Genomic DNA, 20573 nt, shown 5'->3' on the forward strand with positions numbered 1-20573 from the left:
CAGCTTCTGTTTTTTTCTTTATTTTTGGAACTACAGTGTGAGAACACAAAAATATAACACAAGACTTCTGTCTTAAAAAAATACTTTTGACAACATTCCAAGTGGACTATTAATTGTTCCGGAAGTGGCATAAAGCCAATCAATTTTAGTTTAGAAATAAAAAGGGGTGGGAATTTAAAGTTGGACCCCATGCTGCAAAAATGAAGGAACTCTGTAATATTTAACAACCAGAGCTAATTTACATAAATACTTAAAGGCTCCTATTTAAAATGTATTTCACATTCATTATGCTTATCCTCAATACAGTTATGTAAGATAGGACAATTTTCCATGCTGATACATCAAGCAGAGAGTATGGTGGTAAGGTTCTTTTACACTGCTATCCTATAACCTTGGGCTATGCTCCACTAAACTCAGTGGATTTTGTGTGTGTGTGTGTGTATACATGTATGTGTACATACCTATGGGATTGCAGTTCATATTAGAAGTGAAATCTGAAGCAAGGGTGGGGGTGTGAGGTTCGCTCATAGCTTCCACCCTTAATGAATATACTAACTCAAACTGACCATGCTACACCAAGCAGGACAATATTGTTTTTCAGATAAGATTGCTATATTTCAGAGGAAGACAATGGCAAACTGCCTCTGAGTATTCCTTGCCTATGAAATTCATGGGTCCACCATAAGTCAACAGCAGCTTGAAGACACATTCACAGAGCACACAAGACAGCATGGCTTATGTCATTGTGAAATGAGATCTCTAACCACAGCAGTGAGCAAACCGAAGATCACATGTTTACATGGAGCTAATATATATATATCTACTCAGAATTAAGGCCTGTTGATTTCGGTAATCCTTACCCTCCAAAACTGATTGAAAGGATCAGCTTTTGAGTCACTGAACTAGGTGGCAAACATTGGTTTCAGAATCATTGAACTGGCAATGAACTGAGGAACAGAATTTGTTTCTGGATATTTGAACACTGAAAGTCTTATCTACACAGTTGGGTCATTTTTATATTTTCAGCCTAATATAGCATTCAGCTCTGTTTGGCATATTTGCCATAACTAAGATCACAATGAATTTGCTATTTATTTCCTGGCTGGGTTTTGTTTTGTTGTTTTGAAGGCATTCACCATAATCAAGGTAGGGAAAAAAGATCTATCCATGGAAGGAATTTGTGTGGGTGGGTGGTGGGCGTTAAATGAAGATATGCTCCATCATGGCTGTAGTCCTATACATTTAACTGGGAGGAAGAAACTCAGTAGGACTTACTTCTGCCTATGCTATGATTCTGCTATGTGGTACACTGATATCTGTGTGGGGAATACCCACAGAATATAACCATGCCAGACAAGGGAACAAGATCTTAGAATTTTCCATATCAGAACAGTCATGTACATGTGATGGCATTATGTCTGAAGTTCATCTAGTTGGCTTTCCATTGTGGAGCTCCACTAACAGGACTCCATGGTCTAAGGACTAACATCTGGAGGTGGGCCACAGATTCCTCAGCCCTTAGACTCCATGGGCTGAGGAACCTGTGGCTCTCCAGATGTTATCCAGGCTAAACCCATCTTGCCTGGGTAAAGATTATGGAATTTGTTGTCCAACATCTAGTGAGCCAAAGATTCCCCATCTTTGATCTAATATTTTGGAGAGCCACTGCCAGCTAAAGATGACACAGAGTTACATTGACTAGTGTAGTTTGACTCAATGTAAGGCAGTTTCACATTCTCATGTTCACTGCCTTTTGAGAGATTCCTGACTGAAGCCAATGGCACAGACATGATCAACTGTTTAGGGAGCAGGATAGCTGGGGGTGGCTTTAATCTACCTCCCTGTCATAAATCTAATTGCTTAGCAGATATTATGATGGCTCAGCTGAGAAGGGAAGAATGAGGTCAGAACAAATCCACCCTTCTACCTGATCTGGATCAATGCAGACATATTATAAGACACAGTAGTTTTCAGCCCTCTGTATGTTTCAACTTACAACTCCTACCAGGTCCACTCAGTGTGGCCAATGATAACAAACTGTGGGGAACAGTGGTGCCAAACAACTGAAGGGATAATGACTTCCTATCCCTGTCTGATACAAATGTGCTAGGAAGGAAGCCCCATTTAATATACTAAAACTCCATTCTGAATTGGCATGATAAGGATTGCAAATGCACAAGAGCTTTCAAAAGAAGATTTGTTAATCTGGATTGTATCACTTAGAGCACTGTTAATACACCTAGGGAAAAATAGCATTTTGAAATCATTCTAGTCAATGTATGTCATTTCTACATTCATTGCCTGAACCCTTAAAGAAATGGTAGAATACAAACACAATAAATACATCTTGTAAATGAGGTGGGGGGGGGATGTTGTCTGTTGCAATTTTGCTGCAGCAAGTTGTATATTTCCTGCATGCATACATCCTGCAAATTGTATAGATGTAATACTGTGAAATATGAGTAGTTAAAGGTTGATTGTAATGGACAAGCATCATTAAACACAGTTGAATTTACTTCTGAGTAAACATGTATAGCACTGTGTTGAAAGAATAATGAAATGTAAGCAAGAGATGTTCCTGCATGGCCAACAATAAGAGTTAGAAAAGGCTGTGCTCCAAAACATCTAAATGTACTAGGGATGAAGTCCCACCTTTGATTCTGAGCTTATATATATATATATATATATATATATATATATATATATAGCCTCTCTCCTGAATTTTTCAGTGGCCTTAGGGCCTTAGATACCAACATTCTTGTTTACCCCAAGTCTCTCATTAATATTATGCAAATAAGGTCTGACTTATTTTCATAAAGAGATATTTATTATATTTGGCAAAGAAAACCAAAGTATATAAATATATGCTAAATTCTAATTCAATCCAGGTATTTGGAATCAAACAAATATTGGAACTGAATCTTAATCATTAGATGCAACTGAAGTAGACTCATTGAATCAATTGTTGCATTATACTTAAACACATTAGTAAATCCCATTAATGCCATGAGTCTACTTTAGTTGAGAATGAAAAAAAAAGATTTCAGGCTATTGGATGATAAAACAATATCCTAAAGATAGAGTGTAAATTAAGTGCCATTAAAATCTGTGTTACTGGAATCAGTGAGGAGAAGGATCCCTTTTCGTGGCAATGACTTTACTTCTGTGAAAAGAGATACTTCCAGTTCACACAGCAAAAACCTAAGATGTAAGCGAATGAATTTACTTCTATGCAAGCATGGTCAGGAGCTGCCATGTCAAATGGAAGTTTTTCCTATTCAAGGGAAATTCCAAGTTAAGATCATTTCTAAAATGAAAACTGAAATTTAATCCCACTGTTGTCAGTATAATTTACTGCTAAATACTGTAATACGCTCTAGGATTACCTTCCTCAATGAGCAATGGATTGGGGCCTACTTGGGCTGTAGATGGTGAGAGAAGGTCTGTAGGTTGTGAATTTATTTATGTTGACTGAAATCCAAAACCATTAAATTCCATTTGATTTTTTTAAACATTGCCTACCTTCTTTTGTAATCTGTTAATTAATTTTGGTGAATTAGCCATGATTTCATCAGATGGGGTGTAGCGGTTATACCATCAGTGCTAAACACATTACTAGAATGTAATACCTATTACATTCAATGGAACTTACTTTCCCATACTACTCTCACTCAGACTCCTCTGCATGTTTCTGCATGTTCCATTAGTCAAACAGGATTCTTGTAAAGTGGGCCTATGCTTCTATGAGCAAAGCTGACATCTCTTTGTGTGGTATACCTATATTTATCAGTAATGGTTAACTGCCACCTCTGATTCAGCAATACAAACATCTGTTTAGCAGAAGGGAAAGTAGGATAGGAATAGCCTTTCAAATTGCCTTCTAGTTTCTTTATTTTTTAAAAAAGCTACCAAAATACAATCTGCCCTCAGTGAGGCAGGACAATATCTTCACTGAAATGAAGAATAATTGATTTCAGTGGGAAGCAACTATCAGGACCAGCCAACAACACTTCCATTCCCCACATGATCTCCCTCCATTAAAAAAAAAGAAGTGTTCAATCCTTTGCAATACTATTCACATTCTGAGAACTCCATCTTAGAAACCTCCAAGCATTAAAAAATAATAAGCTGGCAACCCTTTCTGCCTAGTTTACCAGCCCTAATAACAGAGCTGTACCAAAATTTCTCTCCAGAGCCAGAGAAGCATGACTAGCTGTCTTTTGATACCTCCTAATAATAGTATGACTGGGATATTTAGATCCTTTATTGAAGCTCCCATTGTATGAGAACATTAAATACATACTGGCTTCTCCTCTTTCCCTTTAGCAGAGACCCATTATAACTTATGCCATATGTAATTTTCTTTCCATCTGTAGGCTTTTACCCATCTTTGTCATGCTGACGTAATTCTTTTTCACACTGTATCATGTCCTAAAAATCTTCTCATTGTATCTCCCTAGACTCATTACCTGCTGCAAAAGTCTGTCCATCTCCAATATCATTAAAAGCTGCATCAAAAGACCTGAGGCATGGTACTTCTACTTAAAGAAGTATGTATACAAACACCCCTTGGAATAGAGCAGAAAAACTAACCATGAAAACAGGCAAGGTTGTCCATTATGCATGGCAAACGAATGACCAAATTGATCATTAGGGTGTTCACATAAAAATTCGGAAGGTGCCATTTGTATTTTCTGCTTCAAGGAGAACATTTTTCAATATATTATTCAGAAGTAAATTTCCTATGTTCAATAACATCAGGACATTAGGAAACATGCTGAAGATTTCTGCCCAAAGTAACCAGCTAGCTAGGTTATGACTTTCATTTTGACTGCAGCTTGAAAAGGTTATTTTGGGAGAATTAAAACTCCAAGAAGAATCCCATCAGCTGTGGCAATACTGGTTGGGGAAAATGGGCAATAGTAAAAAAATAAAATAAAACCCCCAACTCTTCCAAGGTTTGGTTGTGGGGGGAAAACCAGGTCTTATTGGAATAACTTTGGGTAGTTTCCCTTGAAACATCCAAGCTAGCATTTCTAATGTGAAGGATACCCAAAGCAAAATGTTCTCCTGTTATTAATTTTTGGAAACACTTGTCCACCCATTCATTAGATGTTCCATCATTACTACTATGAATTTTAATCACTGAAAAACCATTCATAACATACCTTATTATTTTTAAGATCGGGTTTTAACACACTTAGGCCAGGAAATTGAGTTAAGGTTGACCTTCTGTCCTTAAATCACCTGGTTGGGCCTAAGTATTGCAGATGATAGGGTCCCATATGAGCTGCCAAATGATGTAGGCATAAGGAAGTGAGTTAAGAACAGAATTGATTGGTAAATTCCTGTTGTGACTTTTTGCTGAAAACCAGCCTATTAATACTAAGCTCTTGCATGGAAGTATACATAGGCACATTTAAAAAAAAAGAAAAACAAAACAGGAAAAGCATCTACTGATCAATGAAAGTTTAGAAATTTATGCTTAAAAGGGTTATAAATAGAAAGCTGCATATAATTCTACCTGATCATACATTTGAATACACTGTACTTAAGGCTAATATTACAATATATGAAATCTATATGAATATGAATTGTGAATCTAGGATGGAAGACAGGAGTTAATCTTTGCAATGTTTGATAGAAGGGTACAGCATTTGGTTAGCAGAGGTTTGCTGATGTTATTTGGTCTTAAATACTCCTAGCCTTAGACTGGTATGTCTAATGTGTTTTTGGCTTTATTAGAATCTCAGCATCATATTCATATTCACTCTGCAGTATAGATCTGCAACTCCAATAGTGAAAGCATCTCTCACAATAGTTGGGCTATTACTATTTGATCAGTGTATTCTCTCTGTTTTCATTTAATGTAACTTCATGAGAATTTGTAAATGTTGCTTTACATGCCAGTGTCTTCATTTGTGTAAGACTCCAAGGGATATACTTGGGGTGTGAGATTAGAAGCCAGATTGTAGGATTTGGTTAGGAGAAATCCAGGTTCAAAATCCTACTTGGTGATAAAGCATACTTGGGAAGGGGGCATCTTTTTATAACCGCTGCTCAAGTTAGCTTAGTTTATAGAAGCAGCATTGCTATATTAGTTTATATACTTAGCTCAAAAATCAATATTAAAAATTATTATGTGTACAGTAACAAAGGAGAGAGTCGCCTGTAAACAGATTAAATCCTACTAACATTAGTGGAACATCAGTGCATTCTCATACCTATTTTAAATTGATTTTAATTTGTATTTATAGTGTTGGTATTTTAGTTTTAAAGTAAGAGAAAGGGGATATGTAATTTTAGTTATGTGCATGTCTTCTACTACTACTACTACTACTAGATATTATTTATATCCCATCTTTCCAGAAGGATCAAGGTGGGTTACAATAGAATACATAAATAGCAGTATATTAATGATATTGGAGACGGACTTTTGCAGCAGGTAATGTATTTATGTATTCTATTGTAACCCGCCTTGATCCTTATGGAAAGGTGGGATATAAATAATATCTATTATTATTATTATTAGTAGTAGTAGTAAGATGTAAATCCCTCTTTGACTGAGGCTGCAGCCACACTGCAAAATTAATACAGTTCAACACTGCTTAAACTGTCATGTCTCCATCCTATGGAAACCTGGGATATGTAGTTTGTTACGGCACCAGAGGACACTGACAGAGAAGGTTAAATATCTCACAAAACTATAAATCTCAAAATTCCCTAGCATGGAGCCATGGCAGTTAAAGTGGTGTCAAACTACATTAATTCTGTAATGCCAGTGTAGCCTGAGTTCCATGGGCCTCGTTCCATATGAATGGTAAAGAGGCTGCAATCCTATGGATCTCACTGACACTTACTTCTGAAAAGACATATGTAGGATTGCTTTGAAATATAATTATACACAGAATGGCATCTCAGGTTTGTAAGCCCCTTTCAGCTCTGGAACTCTATAAACATTTTGAATGATCGCCTGTGCTACCAACCAAACCATTTTCTCCCACTATTCCTACAGATTTTAATTAACTAACCAATTAAATCTGCTCTCTGTTAAACCACCCAGAGTACCAGTCAGTTAATGTGGCAGCATAGAAGCATTAAACAGATAAACACTGATTCTGAAAGGGGGGGGGGATTTTTTTTAAGTGAATGAATGCATTTTTCACAGCAGCAGGCACCCTTTTAAAAGACTTGTCCCACCCTGCGCAAGTCATAAGGAATGAGAAATATCTCTTCTGTAGCACTGCATGCTATCAGTGTTAGATATAATCAAGTTCAGAAAGATGTGAAAGAGTTGATGTTGTTATTTGACTTTTTGCTGAAAACCAGCCTCTTAACACTAAGTATTAATACTGGACTACAGTTCTGGGAGAACCAAGATCCAAATCCCTACTCATCTATGGAAGCCACCTGGATGATAAGAAAAAGGCAATGGCAAACCTCTGAATAAATTTTGGGCTCGTACAGACAGGCCAAAATAAATCTGCTTCGGGTCACTTTGGAGGTCACTTTGGAGGACAGACACATCTTAAGAGGCCAGAAGTGGCACCAAAGCTGTGCTCTGGTCCTTAGGACTAGAGTGTGGCTTTGGCATGGCTTCTGGCCTCTTATGACGCATGCATCATTTAAACAGCATACCTCCAAAGTGACCCAAAGAAGCTTTATTTTGGTCTGTCTGTATTGGCCCATTGCCAGCAAAGCCCTATGATAGGATCACCATAAAATAGAGAGGGCATGAAGACATATAACTATAACAACAACAACAACAACAACAACAACAACAACAATGTAAACAATAGCTTTTTGACTCAGATTAGGAGGGGAGGCTCTATTTTTTTAAAAAAAAATCCTAAATTCCAATAATAATAATAATAATAATAATAATAGAATAATTATTCCACAATTCTACTCATTTTGGGAGATATTCTGATGGATATTGTATTTCAGATAGTTTAGGGCCTTGCTTTGTCTTAATCCCGTTGATAAATTGCCACCTGCAGTTTTTGTAAGCATTTCTATTCAAGTTAATGTTGCGATGTTGGGCAGAAACACCTTTTCCCTAAACTAAACTAAACTAATAAATGAGGGTGTGTGTTAAATCAACTGCTCTGATCAACCAACTAAATTATGAGAAAGCAAACAATCAACTAAACCTTGAGCAACACCACCATCTTCCATTGCACAAGTTTCTCTAATATTGCCATAGTCCAAGTTTAGAAACACATTCTATGCACTCCTTGCAGCTATTGGGAAAGACTGGTGCATGGATTGGCTGCAGAGTCACTCTGCCATAGATCTACATGCCCACTACTTGTGCCTGCCTGCTTTCTTAGCAAGGCATAATAGCTCTGGGGACCTTCACCAGAACTTGGAAGAGGCCGTTTTGAGGGCAGCTCCTTCCCAAACCCTTTAGCATGGTCAAGGGAAAAGAAAAGTGGAAACCTAGGAGCTGTGTTCCTCTCAAAAGAAACTTTTCCAAGCTCTCAGTCTTCACAAAGGACTCTATCCCTTAGAAGAGTGGTCCCCAAACTGCACTCTGTAAGGGATTTTGGACTTCAGCTCCCAGAATCCCAGACTATTGGCCACCATGGCTGAGGCTTCTGGGAGCTGAAGTCCAAAATCTCTTACAGGGCACAGTTTGGGGACCACTGCCCTAGAGGAAGGTCCCTATGAAACCCACCACACAGGGCAAGGTGTGGATTGAGGAGAGGTGTGAAGATCTGACTGCAAGGTGGAAGAAAGGGGGGTTTAAGTCAGGAAGGCAAGCTTTGAAAGCCCCCCCCCCAGCAAGCCCTGTCCTCCTTGTGAGCCTTGGGGGCCGGGAAGGGACACTTACGAGTTGCTGAAAGGCGGGTTGATCGATGTCGCTCTGCAAGGCGAAGTCGCTGAGGACTTTCCAAGGCGGCTGGTAGCTCTGCACCTCCACCGGGTTGGCCTGCAAGCCCCCGTCGTGCCTCTCCGGACTGGCTGCCACCATCGGAGTCCCCGTCAGGCCCTGGAGGTTCTGCGAAGCAAGAGGCACAGAAAGGAGACCCTCAGTGGGACAGCCCTAGACCTCACTCTTAAGTCACCAGCTGAGCTAGCCTTCAAAGAGGCCACCGACTTCATCATGCAAAGGTTCGTGGTAGATTTTTCCAAGTCATGTTTTCAAAATTACACCACCCACCAGATATAAATCCACACTGGAGAAATAACCCGGTTTGGGACCGTTGGAACTGCCCTGGCTCAAGGCTGTGGAAATCTGGGAGCTGGAGTTTGTTGTGGGGCCCAGCGCGGAGCGGCTTGAAATCTGGAGCTCAGGGTTCGAATCCTGGCTCTGCCGTGGAAACCCACTGAGTGACCTTGGGCAAGTCACACTCTCTCAGCCTCAGAGGATGGCGAGGATGGCCATGGGAAACCCCCCCCCACTTTATTATATTGTTATATTTTGTGTACTCCGCTTTTTCCCAAAAGTGGCACTCAAAGCGGCTTACAGCTTGCAAACGCAGTATACGATTTAACATTTAAAAAGTTTTGTTACACATATATTCATCCCGTCCGTGTCTTTCTCTATGTGTATACACACACACACACACACACACACACACACACAATATATATATAGAGAGAGGGGGGGGAATAAACCTCTCTCTCTGCGGGGCTTGTCTGCTGGCGCGCCAGAGGCGGGAGAGTCAATAAACTCTTAGGGCGGCTTATCAAGGGCTCGACTTTTATTGACTTTGCTAATCTGCCTTTCGCGGAATGTCGGGGTTTCTTTCAAATAACAAAACAAAGCCGGAACCAAACAAACAAAAACAAAACAAACAGCGCCATTCGCTTTGACGAATCGGTCCAGACCGGAATTATTATTTTTTATTATATATATAATAAAACATATTACTTTCTTTTCTTTTCTTTTCTGACTCTTTTCCAGACCTCCATCCAGATCGACGCCACCCAAACAGCGTCCGATTCTGGAACTTTCGAACTCAGGTTTCCTGGGGTTCCACTTTCCTAAGAGCCGGAGGCTTCCATAGGATCCTCCTTTGCGCCTTTCTTTCAGAGTTGCGTAGAGCTGCATTGCATCTATGGCATTGAAATGGAAGCCGATAAAGAGATTTCAGCAGAGACCCCGGCCTCCCGTCTGATCTTGGAAACTAAGCAGGGTCAGCCCTGGTTTGTACTTGGATGGGAAACCGTCAACAAACACCAGGTGCTAGAGGCTATATTTCAGAGGAAGGGACTGACAATGCCACCTCTGAGTATGTCTTGCCTACGAAAACCCAACGAAATTAACTGAGTCGCTATAAATCGACGGGAGATTTGAAGGCCTGTGTGTGTGTGTGTGTGTGTGTGTGTGTGTGTACACGTGTGTACACACACACACACGGAACTATAGGCCGGAGGAAGGAGAGAAGAACCGCATTCACATTTAATCCGTTTCCGCCCCACTTCTTGGTTGGATTAAAATAGTTACTTTGGTGCCGCAACAAACTACAGTTCCCGGAATTCCACAGCCACTGAGCCATGGCAGTTAAAGCGGTGTCAACCTGGATTATTTCTGCAGTGCGGATGCAGCCTAGGTTTGACCGACTTCGACAGGACACTGCTTGGTGTGGTGGATAGGTGGAAGAATATGTAGGCTGAATGCACAGGGGAGGAAGGACCTAAACTAGAAATTAGGTGCTGAATTATCAATGGAGTTTACTTCCAAGAAAACGTGTCTGGGAGTGTCAATGCACTCAATGCAACCCTTGGGTTGAGACTACGTTCCTCTCCCTGTTTCCTGAGTTTTGCATGTTGTGTGGCCTTCAAGTCATTTATGACTTATGACAACCCCAAGGTGAACCCACCTCCGGTTTTCTCGACCAGATTGATCCAGAGGAGGTTTGCCATTGTCTTCCTCTGAGGCAAAGGTCGGGGCGAAGGGACTTTCTATGGGTGGTCGGGATTTGAACCCTTGCCTCCCAGGGTTCAAGTCCAGCACTCAAACCTGCGCTGGCTCTAGAGATAATCCTACAGGCACTGTAATGTCTCTGTGGCCAAAATAACGTCCTCATTCTGAGCAACTCCGAAGTCCCTTAAATTGGGATTTATTACATTAAAAGAGTTAGTAAAAAACAACAACAAAGAAAAAAACTCTTTAAATTCCACTTAGCCTAGGTAGGCAGACCTTAGAAACAAAAACTGATAGCCATTCCTTTCTCCAGGTTTACACAAGCAGCAGTGGGAACATTTATCTTCTCTTTATAAAGACCACCGAAATGGGATGAATGGACGGACTACGGTGGGGAAGGCCAGGGAGGTTGTTTTTGTACACCAGTACACCCCCATACAATCCGCCCCGCACACTCAGAACATCTGGGCAGCAGCTACTGAGGGTCCCAGGGGCAAGACTATCCTCCACTGCGAGGAGGACATTCGCCATCTCGGCCCCGACCCTCTGGAACACGCTGCCCATAGAGCTCCGCTCGGCCACCTCCCTGGCACAGTTCAGGAAGGAACTAAAAACCTTCCTGTTCAAGCAAGCATTCCCCGAAATAAGTCCTAGTTAGTCCCCCCCCCCACGGCAATAGTGAACTGGCTAAATAGGTATTTTAATGTGATTTTTAATGTATTTTTATTATTGTATTGTATTCTGTGTTGTTGTTATGCTGTACACCGCCCTGATTGATAGAAGGGCGGTATAAAAATAAAGCTATTATTATTATTATTATTATTATTATTATTTATTACCTAATTTGTATCCTTATTTCTGGGTGGGAAATCCCCCAGTTTAAAAAGCAGCTAGCTAGTGGAACATCTGAGATTTGAGATCTCCAGTTTAAGTCTGTTTATGGGCTCAGTGAGATTTCAGCTTTTACTAAAGTCTCAATAGGAGGGCAGATTTGGTCCCTGGTCAGTAAAAAAGCATGCATTAGATCAGGGAGAGGTCTACTGGGAAGTAAGGTCTCCTGATGTCAACAATCCCATGGTCCCCAACTATACAATGTCCCATGGTCCCCCACCAAAACTATACTAAAGCTATGGGGTTTATATAGGTTTGGTTCCACTGAATGCAATTGATAGGCCAGATTCATCTGCTTACATTGTAGGCCTATGTAGAATATTTGAGTTTAGAGGGATTAAAACCTCCTCTGAACAAATCTTGCCAAGAAAACTCCATGATAGGTTCCTCTTAAGGTTGTCATAAGTCCGGAAAGGCTTGAAGGCACACAACAACAACAAGGATTCTGCTGTTCTACTGACTGCACTGGATCTTAATCTAAATTGAGCCTTGCAGCCTATCTTTAGGCTCTGGCATCTTCCCTCCTTGGTTTCAACACACATTTTAGAAGGCATTCCACTGAGGATGGATTTGAGGAAAGAAAATCTCTGAAATGGGAACCCCCCATCCCTTTCCTCCCTCCCCCCTCCAAATACTAAAAATCACAGAAATAAACAATCTTAACAGGCCTTGACAAAATCCTCTGGAACAACCCTAGTCCCTCCAGTAGGAGTCATCTAAAGTAAGGCAGAGTATGGCTTGCATTTCCCAGAGTGCATACCCAGGGATCTTAAATAAATACCTTAATAAATCTTTACTAGGGAGGGAGTCCCATTGAGTTCATTCGAGTGTGTGTGCTTTTCACCCATGAATTTTCCATAGGGTTTTCTTAGGCGAGGAATAAATACTCAAGGGTGGTTTATGCCAGTTGCCTCCTTTGAAATACAGCCTAAAGCTCCGGGTATTCCTTGTCCTCCCAATCACATACAAGGTGTGTTTTTCAATAGAAAATGAACTTTCAGGCTATTGCATAGGGTCCTTTGTTGTTCTTGTGCCTTCCCTAAGGCAAACCTTGTCACATGGTTTTCTTGGCAGGTTTCTTGGGGAGGGGGTTGCCATGGCCATCCTCTAAGGCTGAGAGAGTGTAACTTGCCCAAGGTCACCCAATGGGTTTCATGGCCAAGCTGGGAATCCAACCCTGGTCTCTAGAGTCGTAGTCCATTGCTCAAACTACTAGGCCACGTTAATTCCAGGGTGCATATATAGGGGCTAGCTAACCATTTATTCTACCAAACATGTGCAAATCACCAAAAATGTCCACAAGGGTCTGTTAAACCCAGAATACTATATTTCCCCCCTCCCCTGTATTTAAGAGTTTCCACACCTCGCAGGGCTGCTAGACACTTGGCAGGTCGGGATTCAACAGGGGAAGCATCCCTTTATCTTCCTGAAGACTAAGGGGGAAACAGGGGCAGCCTGCAACCTCTGTCTTCCCTTCGCCGAGAGACTGAGTCCACAATTACTTCATCCTATCCTTCTCTCCTTTCCATGCTTTCTGACAAGGCACCCATCTGAAAAGGAGCACCCTCCAAAAGAAAAATCCGAACTTCAATCTGCCACACTGCAAAAAAAAAATTTTTTTAAGCATCTGACATTGCTTTAACAGTCATGGCTCAGTGTTATGGTATTCTGGGATTTGTCCTTTTGTGAGATATTTAGCCTTCCCTGTCAGAGAGCTCTAGTGCCCCACCAAATAACAAATCCCAGGATTCCATAGCATTGAGTCCTGGCAGTTCAAGTGGGGTCAAACTGCATTTATTCTGCAGGGTGGATTAGGATGACCAGACCACTCCTAACTACAAAAAAGGGCAAGGTACTACAAAATGTGGGATATTTGAGAAAAACATAGGACATGCCCAAATAAAAGATAAAAACACTCATATAAATGTAAACGAATGCTTCTTAGACATGCTGCAAATGGAAGGCCTTTTGAAATCCCTCCTCGACTGAAGGCCTAAACGTAGGACATGTCCAGGAAAAGGAGGGGTTCTGGTCACCCTGGTGTGGATATACCCACATTCAAGCAACAACAAGGAGAGGTGGTGCTTGGGGCCACAAAAAACATTCTCAAATACACCCCCCTCCCCAAAAAATATTAAAGTAGGAGAAAGCAGCTATTCAGAAAAGGCCTCTCTCTCCTGGAAGTGCTGATTCAGGCAGGGGCGCCCCCTAGAGGCCAGGAGGTAGAGGTGGCCTGGGCAGCCCACTCAGTGGCAGGTCACTAGGTTTGGTGTCCCCCCCCCCCATTGACCTCCTCTTCTCATCCCACATCATACAGAATGCTTAGTCACCTTTTCTGTCCTAAAGTTACACAATAATCATAAGTCCTCCATGTTACTGAACGTCATGGGAATAGCTGTGACATAAACTCTTAGCAGAATTAAAAGCATACCTTTAAATCACAATATCATATGCAGGGCCTAAATGCATTTACATAGACATAGATACACTTTCATTAGGCTGAATGGGATGTTTCTAAAGAATTAAAGAAAATAATAAAAATAAATAAATTTTAAAACTAGGAGCTCTTCTTTCTCCTCCCACTAAGCCTCACCTCCCTCACGCCATCTCTTCAGCATTTTAAAGGGACATAGGCAAAGGCCACAGCCCCTTTCTGCCCAATGGCAAATCTCTGAGGAACAGTGGCATCACCACCCCTTTAGGGTGCCACCTGGTGAGGTTGTTGGGATATATAGCAACTTTCCGTGCTGAGACCTTCTAGGAATATAAATGCATGTCTGTGTTAGTTTTATTGCTTACTAACAGCCCCTCTTCATTTCTTGTTTACTAAGAGCACACCTTACCATATGATTTCCTTTGGCAGGCCTTTCTGGACTGACCTTCCTGTTACACTGATGCAGTTTGCCCTTCTTTTATCCAAATGTCTCTCCCCAGTCTTGCCTATTTTAAACTGATTTTAATTTGTATTTATAATGTTAGCGTTTTCGTTTTAAACTAAGGGATAAGAGGATATGTAATTTTAGTTATGTTTGTGTTATACATTTATTTATGTATTTTATTGTAACCCACCTTGATCCTTGGGGAAAGGTGGGTTATAAATAAAAAATATTATTATTATTATTATTATTATTATTATTATTATTATTATTATTACCATTTGTTGCTTGAGAGTATCTCTCTCCTTCTCTCTTTGTACTTGTCCAGTGAAGCATGCCCTCCCTTGCATTCTGAAGAAAACTTTCTTAAGAAGCCTGCAGTTAACTTTTTCTACCACATTTGCTTTGCAACACAAAGTTAGCCCTGTGTCTTCATGCACATGGTTTTTGTAATTAAACTTGTTTTATTTCCCATTCACTGAAGACTCTGTCTTAACTGGGAGACACTTGGGGCTGGGAGATAAAGTGGACCTGTGTGAAGTCAAATGCTTTCACAGCACCCATAGGGTTTTTTTTTTTTTTTTTTTTTTTTGTGTGTGTGTGTGGCTTTTTCAGGCTATGTGGCCATGTTCTAGAAGAGTTTATTTCAGAGAAGATGAAGACCCAACCACAGATGACGGCGAAACATGAGGAATAAACTCTTCTAGAACATGGCTACATAGCCCTAAAAACCCACAAAAGACTAGAGTGGACCTCCTAAAGTGGAGAGAAGTGACCAGTGGGGTACCACAGGGGTCTGTCCTGAGCCCATTGCTATTCAACACCTTTATCAATGACTTGGATGACATAATTAAGGGCATACTTATCAAATTTGCAGATGACACCAAATTAGGAGGAGTAGCTAACACACCAGAGGACAGGATCAAAGCTGTTAGAAAGCTAACAAAATGAAATTCAGCACAGAAAAATGTAAGATACTGCACTTAGGGCAGAAAAACAGAATGCACAGATATAGGATGGGGGACACCTGGCTTAAGGAGACTCCATGTGAAAGGGATCTAGGAGTCCAAGTAGACCACAAGTTGAACATGAGTCAACAGTGTAATGCAGCAGCTAACAAGGCCAATGCGATTTTAGGCTGCATCAATAGAAGTATAGTGTCTAGATCAAGGGAAGTAATAGTGCCACTCTATTCTGCTTTGGTCAGGCCCCACCTGGAATATTGTGTCCAGTTCTGGGCACCACAATTCAAAAAGGACATTGAGAAACTGGAGCGTGTCCAAACAAGGGTGACTAAAATGGTGAAGGGTCTGGAAACCATGTCCTATGAGGAACGACTTAGGTTGCTGGGGATGTTTAGTCTGGAGAAGAGGAGGTTAAGAGGTGATATGATAGCCCTGTTTAAATATTTGAAGGGATGTCATATTGAGGAGGGAGTAAACTTGTTTTCTGCTGCTCCAGAGACTAGTACCCAGAGCAATGGATCCAAGCTACAGGAAAAGAGATTCCACCTCAACATTAGACGGAACTTCTGACAGTAAGGGCTGTTCGACAGTGGAACACACTCCCTCGGAGTGTAGTGGAGTCTCCTTCCTTGGAGGTCTTTAAACAGAGGCTGGATGGCCATCTGTCAGGGGATGCTTTGATTGAGAGTTCCTGCATGGCAGGGGGTTGGACTGGATGGCCCTTGCGGTCTCTTCCAACTCTATGATTCTATTATTCTAGTTTCCTGCTCACCTATATACTGCTGTGTTTACTTTGCTGGAGAGATTAAGCAATCTCTCCTTTTTCCTGAGTTTTCTAACAAATTGCAAGGAAAGAAAATTCCAACAGAAGTCCCTACCCTCAGGCACTCCCCTATTGACGCCACTGAGTCCACTCACTCACTCACTCACTCACTCACTCACTCACTCACTCACCGTCTTGTCGTTGGGCTGCTGCTGCTGGAGCTGCTTCATCATGATGCTCCTCTTCTTGTCCTTGCAGCGCTTGTTTTGAAACCAGACCCGGATGACCCTGGGGCTAAGGCCGGTCATTTCGACCAGCTGCTCCTTCATGAGGGCATCCGGCCGGGGATTGGCAGCGTAGCAGGTCCGTAAAGTGTGGAGCTGTTTCTCGTTGAGGACGGTCCGGACCCGGGTGGTCTTCTCTGGCTGTTTGTGGACGTGGGGCCTGAGGGCCGGTTGCCTGGCAGAGATAGGCTCTGCTGTAAAGGAAGGGAGGAGGGAGAGGGGAGGAAGGCACAGGAGCCCTGTGAGTGGTGGGGCAGGGAGGCAAACCTATGCCCACCCCCACCCCTACCCCACCCCACCTCACCCACCCGTAGGCCAACCAGTCCGGAAAATATAAAGCTAAAAACACTCAGAGAGATGTCAAGGAATGCTTCTTAGATCTCCTGGACCCAAGGCTGACATGTAGGACATGTCCTGGAAAAGGAGGACGTCTGGTCACCTTCAAACAACAAGGAGGAACGGTGTTCTTGCTTGTTTTTAGCACTCAAGCAAGGAGTTGCTGCAAAAACCAGCAACAGGACTTCTCCACCCACTTAGGTCCACTTGGAAAGGTTTTAACATTTGGTGGGGAGAAAATATTCAGGGAGAACAAAATAATGTTTGAGGAGAACAATGTCCAGAATGCCCAGCAGGGCCAGAAAACTCAGCTTTCGCTGCTCAAAACGTTAGGCACTGAACTTCTGTGTTATATCCCTCCCCGCCACTTATTTTGTTATTTTTCGTTTCTTCCAAATGTGGTCAAGGCAAACCTTCTGTTCTTTCTGCAGTGCTGGGGTCCAGGCATGTATGCCATGGATTTTTGGGTTGGATTTATTGATTCATTGATTCCTTTGTTTCATGTCTGTCGCCTTTCCCCCAGTAAGGGACCCAAGGCGGCTCACGGGTTGCATGCCTTCAAAAGTCGTGTCCTATTTATGGAGATCCTATCATGTTTTTTTCTGGGCGAGAGCTGTGTAGAAAAAGTTGTGGCCTTCCTCTGAGGTGGACAGAGAGGGGCTTGTCCATAGCTGGGTTGCCATAGCTGAGGTCTACTCTTAATCTAATACCCTAACCTCTACACCACACTGCCTCTCTGGCCATGGATAGCAAATGCTTTCTTCCAGAGTAATCATGCTATTAAATTCAGCGGGGACTTTCTGCAGTTCAACGTGGAACGTACCTTTCCTTCATATCCTTCCTCCAAAACCATTTCCCCCAAAGAGCCTTGGATTTTAATTCTCTAATCGCCATTCCCAGATTCAAACAAAACTATATGTAACTGAATTGCCTAAATTCTCTCTTGACCTATTCAAGTGCGATCTTCATGAAGCCAAATAAGTTCACTGCCAAGGGTGTTTTTCCCCCAGCCCTCCACTCTTCCAGCCTCCTGGGCAGTTTTATTCTAAGTCCCAAACTAAAAATCCCTGGATTACAGAGTACATCTTCATGCCAATTACAGGGGAATGAATCAAGCTGCTGCGACTGTCTACTGTGGATGCAGGCAAGCATAAGGACCTAGTTGTTCTGGATCACAATACCCATCAGCCCTAATCAGCACAGCCAAATGGTCGGCAATGATGGTAGTTATTGCCCAAAGTATTTGGAGCTTACTCTAACCCAGTCTACTCCATTCCCAGAAACTGGGGTACCTGCCCAGTCTAGAGGCCCTTTCACACACCACCATGATAGTCTTATGATGCCACCTTAACTATTGTGGCTGTTTCCTGTGGAATCCTGGGACTGGTAGTTTGGGGAGGCGCTAGAGCTCTCTAGCTGAGAATTCTAACTACTACGTTCTAAATACTCCTCCTAAAACTAAATCCATAGGGAGTTACCAGGGCAATCATAGTGGAATCATAGAGTTATAACAGTGCAATGTTTATAAGGCCATACATAAGTCAGCAGTTGCCAAACTTTGGTTCTCCAGGTGTTTTGGACCTCAGTTTCCAGAAGCCCCAATCATCATGGCTAAAAGACCAAGGATCCTGGGAGCTGACGTCCAAAACAAATGTAGGACCAATGTTTGGGAACCACTGCCATAGGTTGATAACGCAGAACAAAAGGGATTACAAGAAGCCATCCAAAAGAAACTATATCCCACTGTTGAAAGCCCCTTAGAATTCCCCTTCTGTCTTTTTACCATTATGCCTCAGACACAGTTGTGTCAAACTCCAGTTTAACCCCATGCCACCCGTTTAAAGAGTGGGACACAGGACTGTCCACTAGCAATATCGATTTTGGAAGAAGAAAAGGTGCAAGTGGCTTAAACGGGAATCCTTTAGAAATACTACCCCTAGCGCTTGGTTTTGTTTTCTCTTTTGCAGAAATAACAGCCCACACACTCCTTTCCTAAACCTGCAGTTTTCTGGACACTTCTTAAACGCAGGGATTTACGTCGGAATAAATGCATCTAGGATTTCTCTGCAGGTTTTGGAAAGAAGGTGGTAATCCAGGGGAAGGGATCCTATGCATGTCTACATAGAAAGTAAGTCCTCCCTAAGATCAGTGTAAGGGAAAAAACTGACTTGGGAAGAAAAAGTAAAATTCGGACTCGTTTCCAAGTTGTTGTGAGAATAATGCCGCAGGATAGCTCAGGTCCAATACACACTGCAGAAATCATCCACTTTGAGAACGCTTTAACTGCCCTGGCTCAATGTTTGAGAATTCTGGGAACAGTAGAAAGCTGTGGAAAACTGTAGAAAACTGTAGAAAATTACAATTTGTGAGACATTTAGCCTTCTTTGTCAGAGAGCTCTGATGCCACAATAAATCGCAATTCCCAGGACTCCCTAGCACTGAGTTAAAGCGGTCTCAAACGGGATGATTTCTGTAGCGTGTTCTGGACCTCATTCTTAACTCTCCCTCCTTGGAAGCAAGTGCTACTGGGATCAGGAAAAGTCGGTATTTCGGTATTTCTCGGTATTTATGAACTGAACTCCTTTTTGCCTCAGTTTGCCTCAGATCTCAATCCAAAACGCAGCCGCACACACAAAGCCCAGTCCGAATTTAAAACTAAATCTTTGACTTATAGCCAACCAACCTGGGTGGGTTTACATTTTTAAATAATATTAACTCCATTGCAGGACGAGGAGGTTCCCCAGCTGAGGTCCACGCCCTTCACATTTTCCCCCTTTTACTCTCAATCTTCCCCAATTTGTCATGCAGCTAAATAGTCAAAAACTGATCTGCTCACTAGAGAAAGACAAATCACCAACTGTTGGCTTTTGGAGGCCCAAGAAACCAGTCGGCCAAGCCTCCTGCTCTCTGTACTGTGCTTTCCAAAGATTTCTACACTTGGACGAAAATCCCATCGAAATCAATGCCCCTTCCGAATAACTGTGTCGCTGTTGTTGTATGCCTTCAAGTCTTTCCCTTGTGGCGACCCAGAGGTTTTCTTGGCAAGTTTCTTCAGAAGTGGGTTGCCAGTTGCCACTGCCACCCTCTGAGGCTGAGAGAGTGTGACTTGCCTAAGGTCACCCAGTGGGTTTCCATGGCCGAGCCAGGATTCGAACCCTGGTCTCCAGAATCCTAGTCCTACGCTATCTCTCTACTTCTATCTGAATTGAAACCAAAGTTTTACAGCCAACGGGAAACCAAAGTTTTACAGCACAAACTGAAGGTTGTCTACACTGAAATAAGTCTCATAGTGTTCAATCGGGCTAAATCTGCATGCAGACTGCAATAATAATCCGGTTTGACACCACTTTCCCTGCCATGGCTCAGTGCTATGGAATTCTGGGAATGGGATTTCCCAGAGTTCTGGTGCCACAACAAAATCCCGGATTAGTTCTGCACTGTTGAGGCAGCCTAAGTCTCAGGTGTGCATCTAAAGGAGTTGTACCCTAAGGTCTCCTTATTGTTCTCCTCATTCCAATGCAAGGCGGGGAGAAATGCCTAGTGGTTGGAGGCTTTGGCCCAATCCATTCTGGTTCTGTTTAC

At 42.2% G+C, this 20573-nt stretch overlaps 1 protein-coding gene across 3 annotated transcripts in view; it reads right to left on the reverse strand.

The window, feature by feature from the left end:
* Positions 1-20573, reverse strand: part of ISL1 (ISL LIM homeobox 1) — a 34361-nt gene that overhangs the window by 2001 nt on the left and 11787 nt on the right. The window contains exons 4-6 of one of the 3 annotated variants that reach the window (XM_089495790.1): positions 16563-16849; positions 8837-9004; positions 5194-5290 (exon numbers count right to left, since the gene is read on the reverse strand). In XM_089495790.1, the coding sequence (XP_089351916.1) occupies positions 5258-5290; positions 8837-9004; positions 16563-16849 (488 nt within the window). In that variant the 3' untranslated portion in view covers positions 5194-5257. Of the gene's footprint in view, positions 1-5193; positions 5291-8836; positions 9005-16562; positions 16850-20573 lie in introns of those variants that run through there. The other 2 variants (XM_089495782.1, XM_089495773.1) reach the window with 2 other exon arrangements.

This window comes from Sceloporus occidentalis, unplaced genomic scaffold (assembly GCF_023333645.1).
Source record: "Sceloporus occidentalis isolate IW3139 unplaced genomic scaffold, rSceOcc1.0.p SCAF_1, whole genome shotgun sequence".
NCBI classification, from domain to species: Eukaryota; Metazoa; Chordata; class Lepidosauria; order Squamata; family Phrynosomatidae; genus Sceloporus; species Sceloporus occidentalis.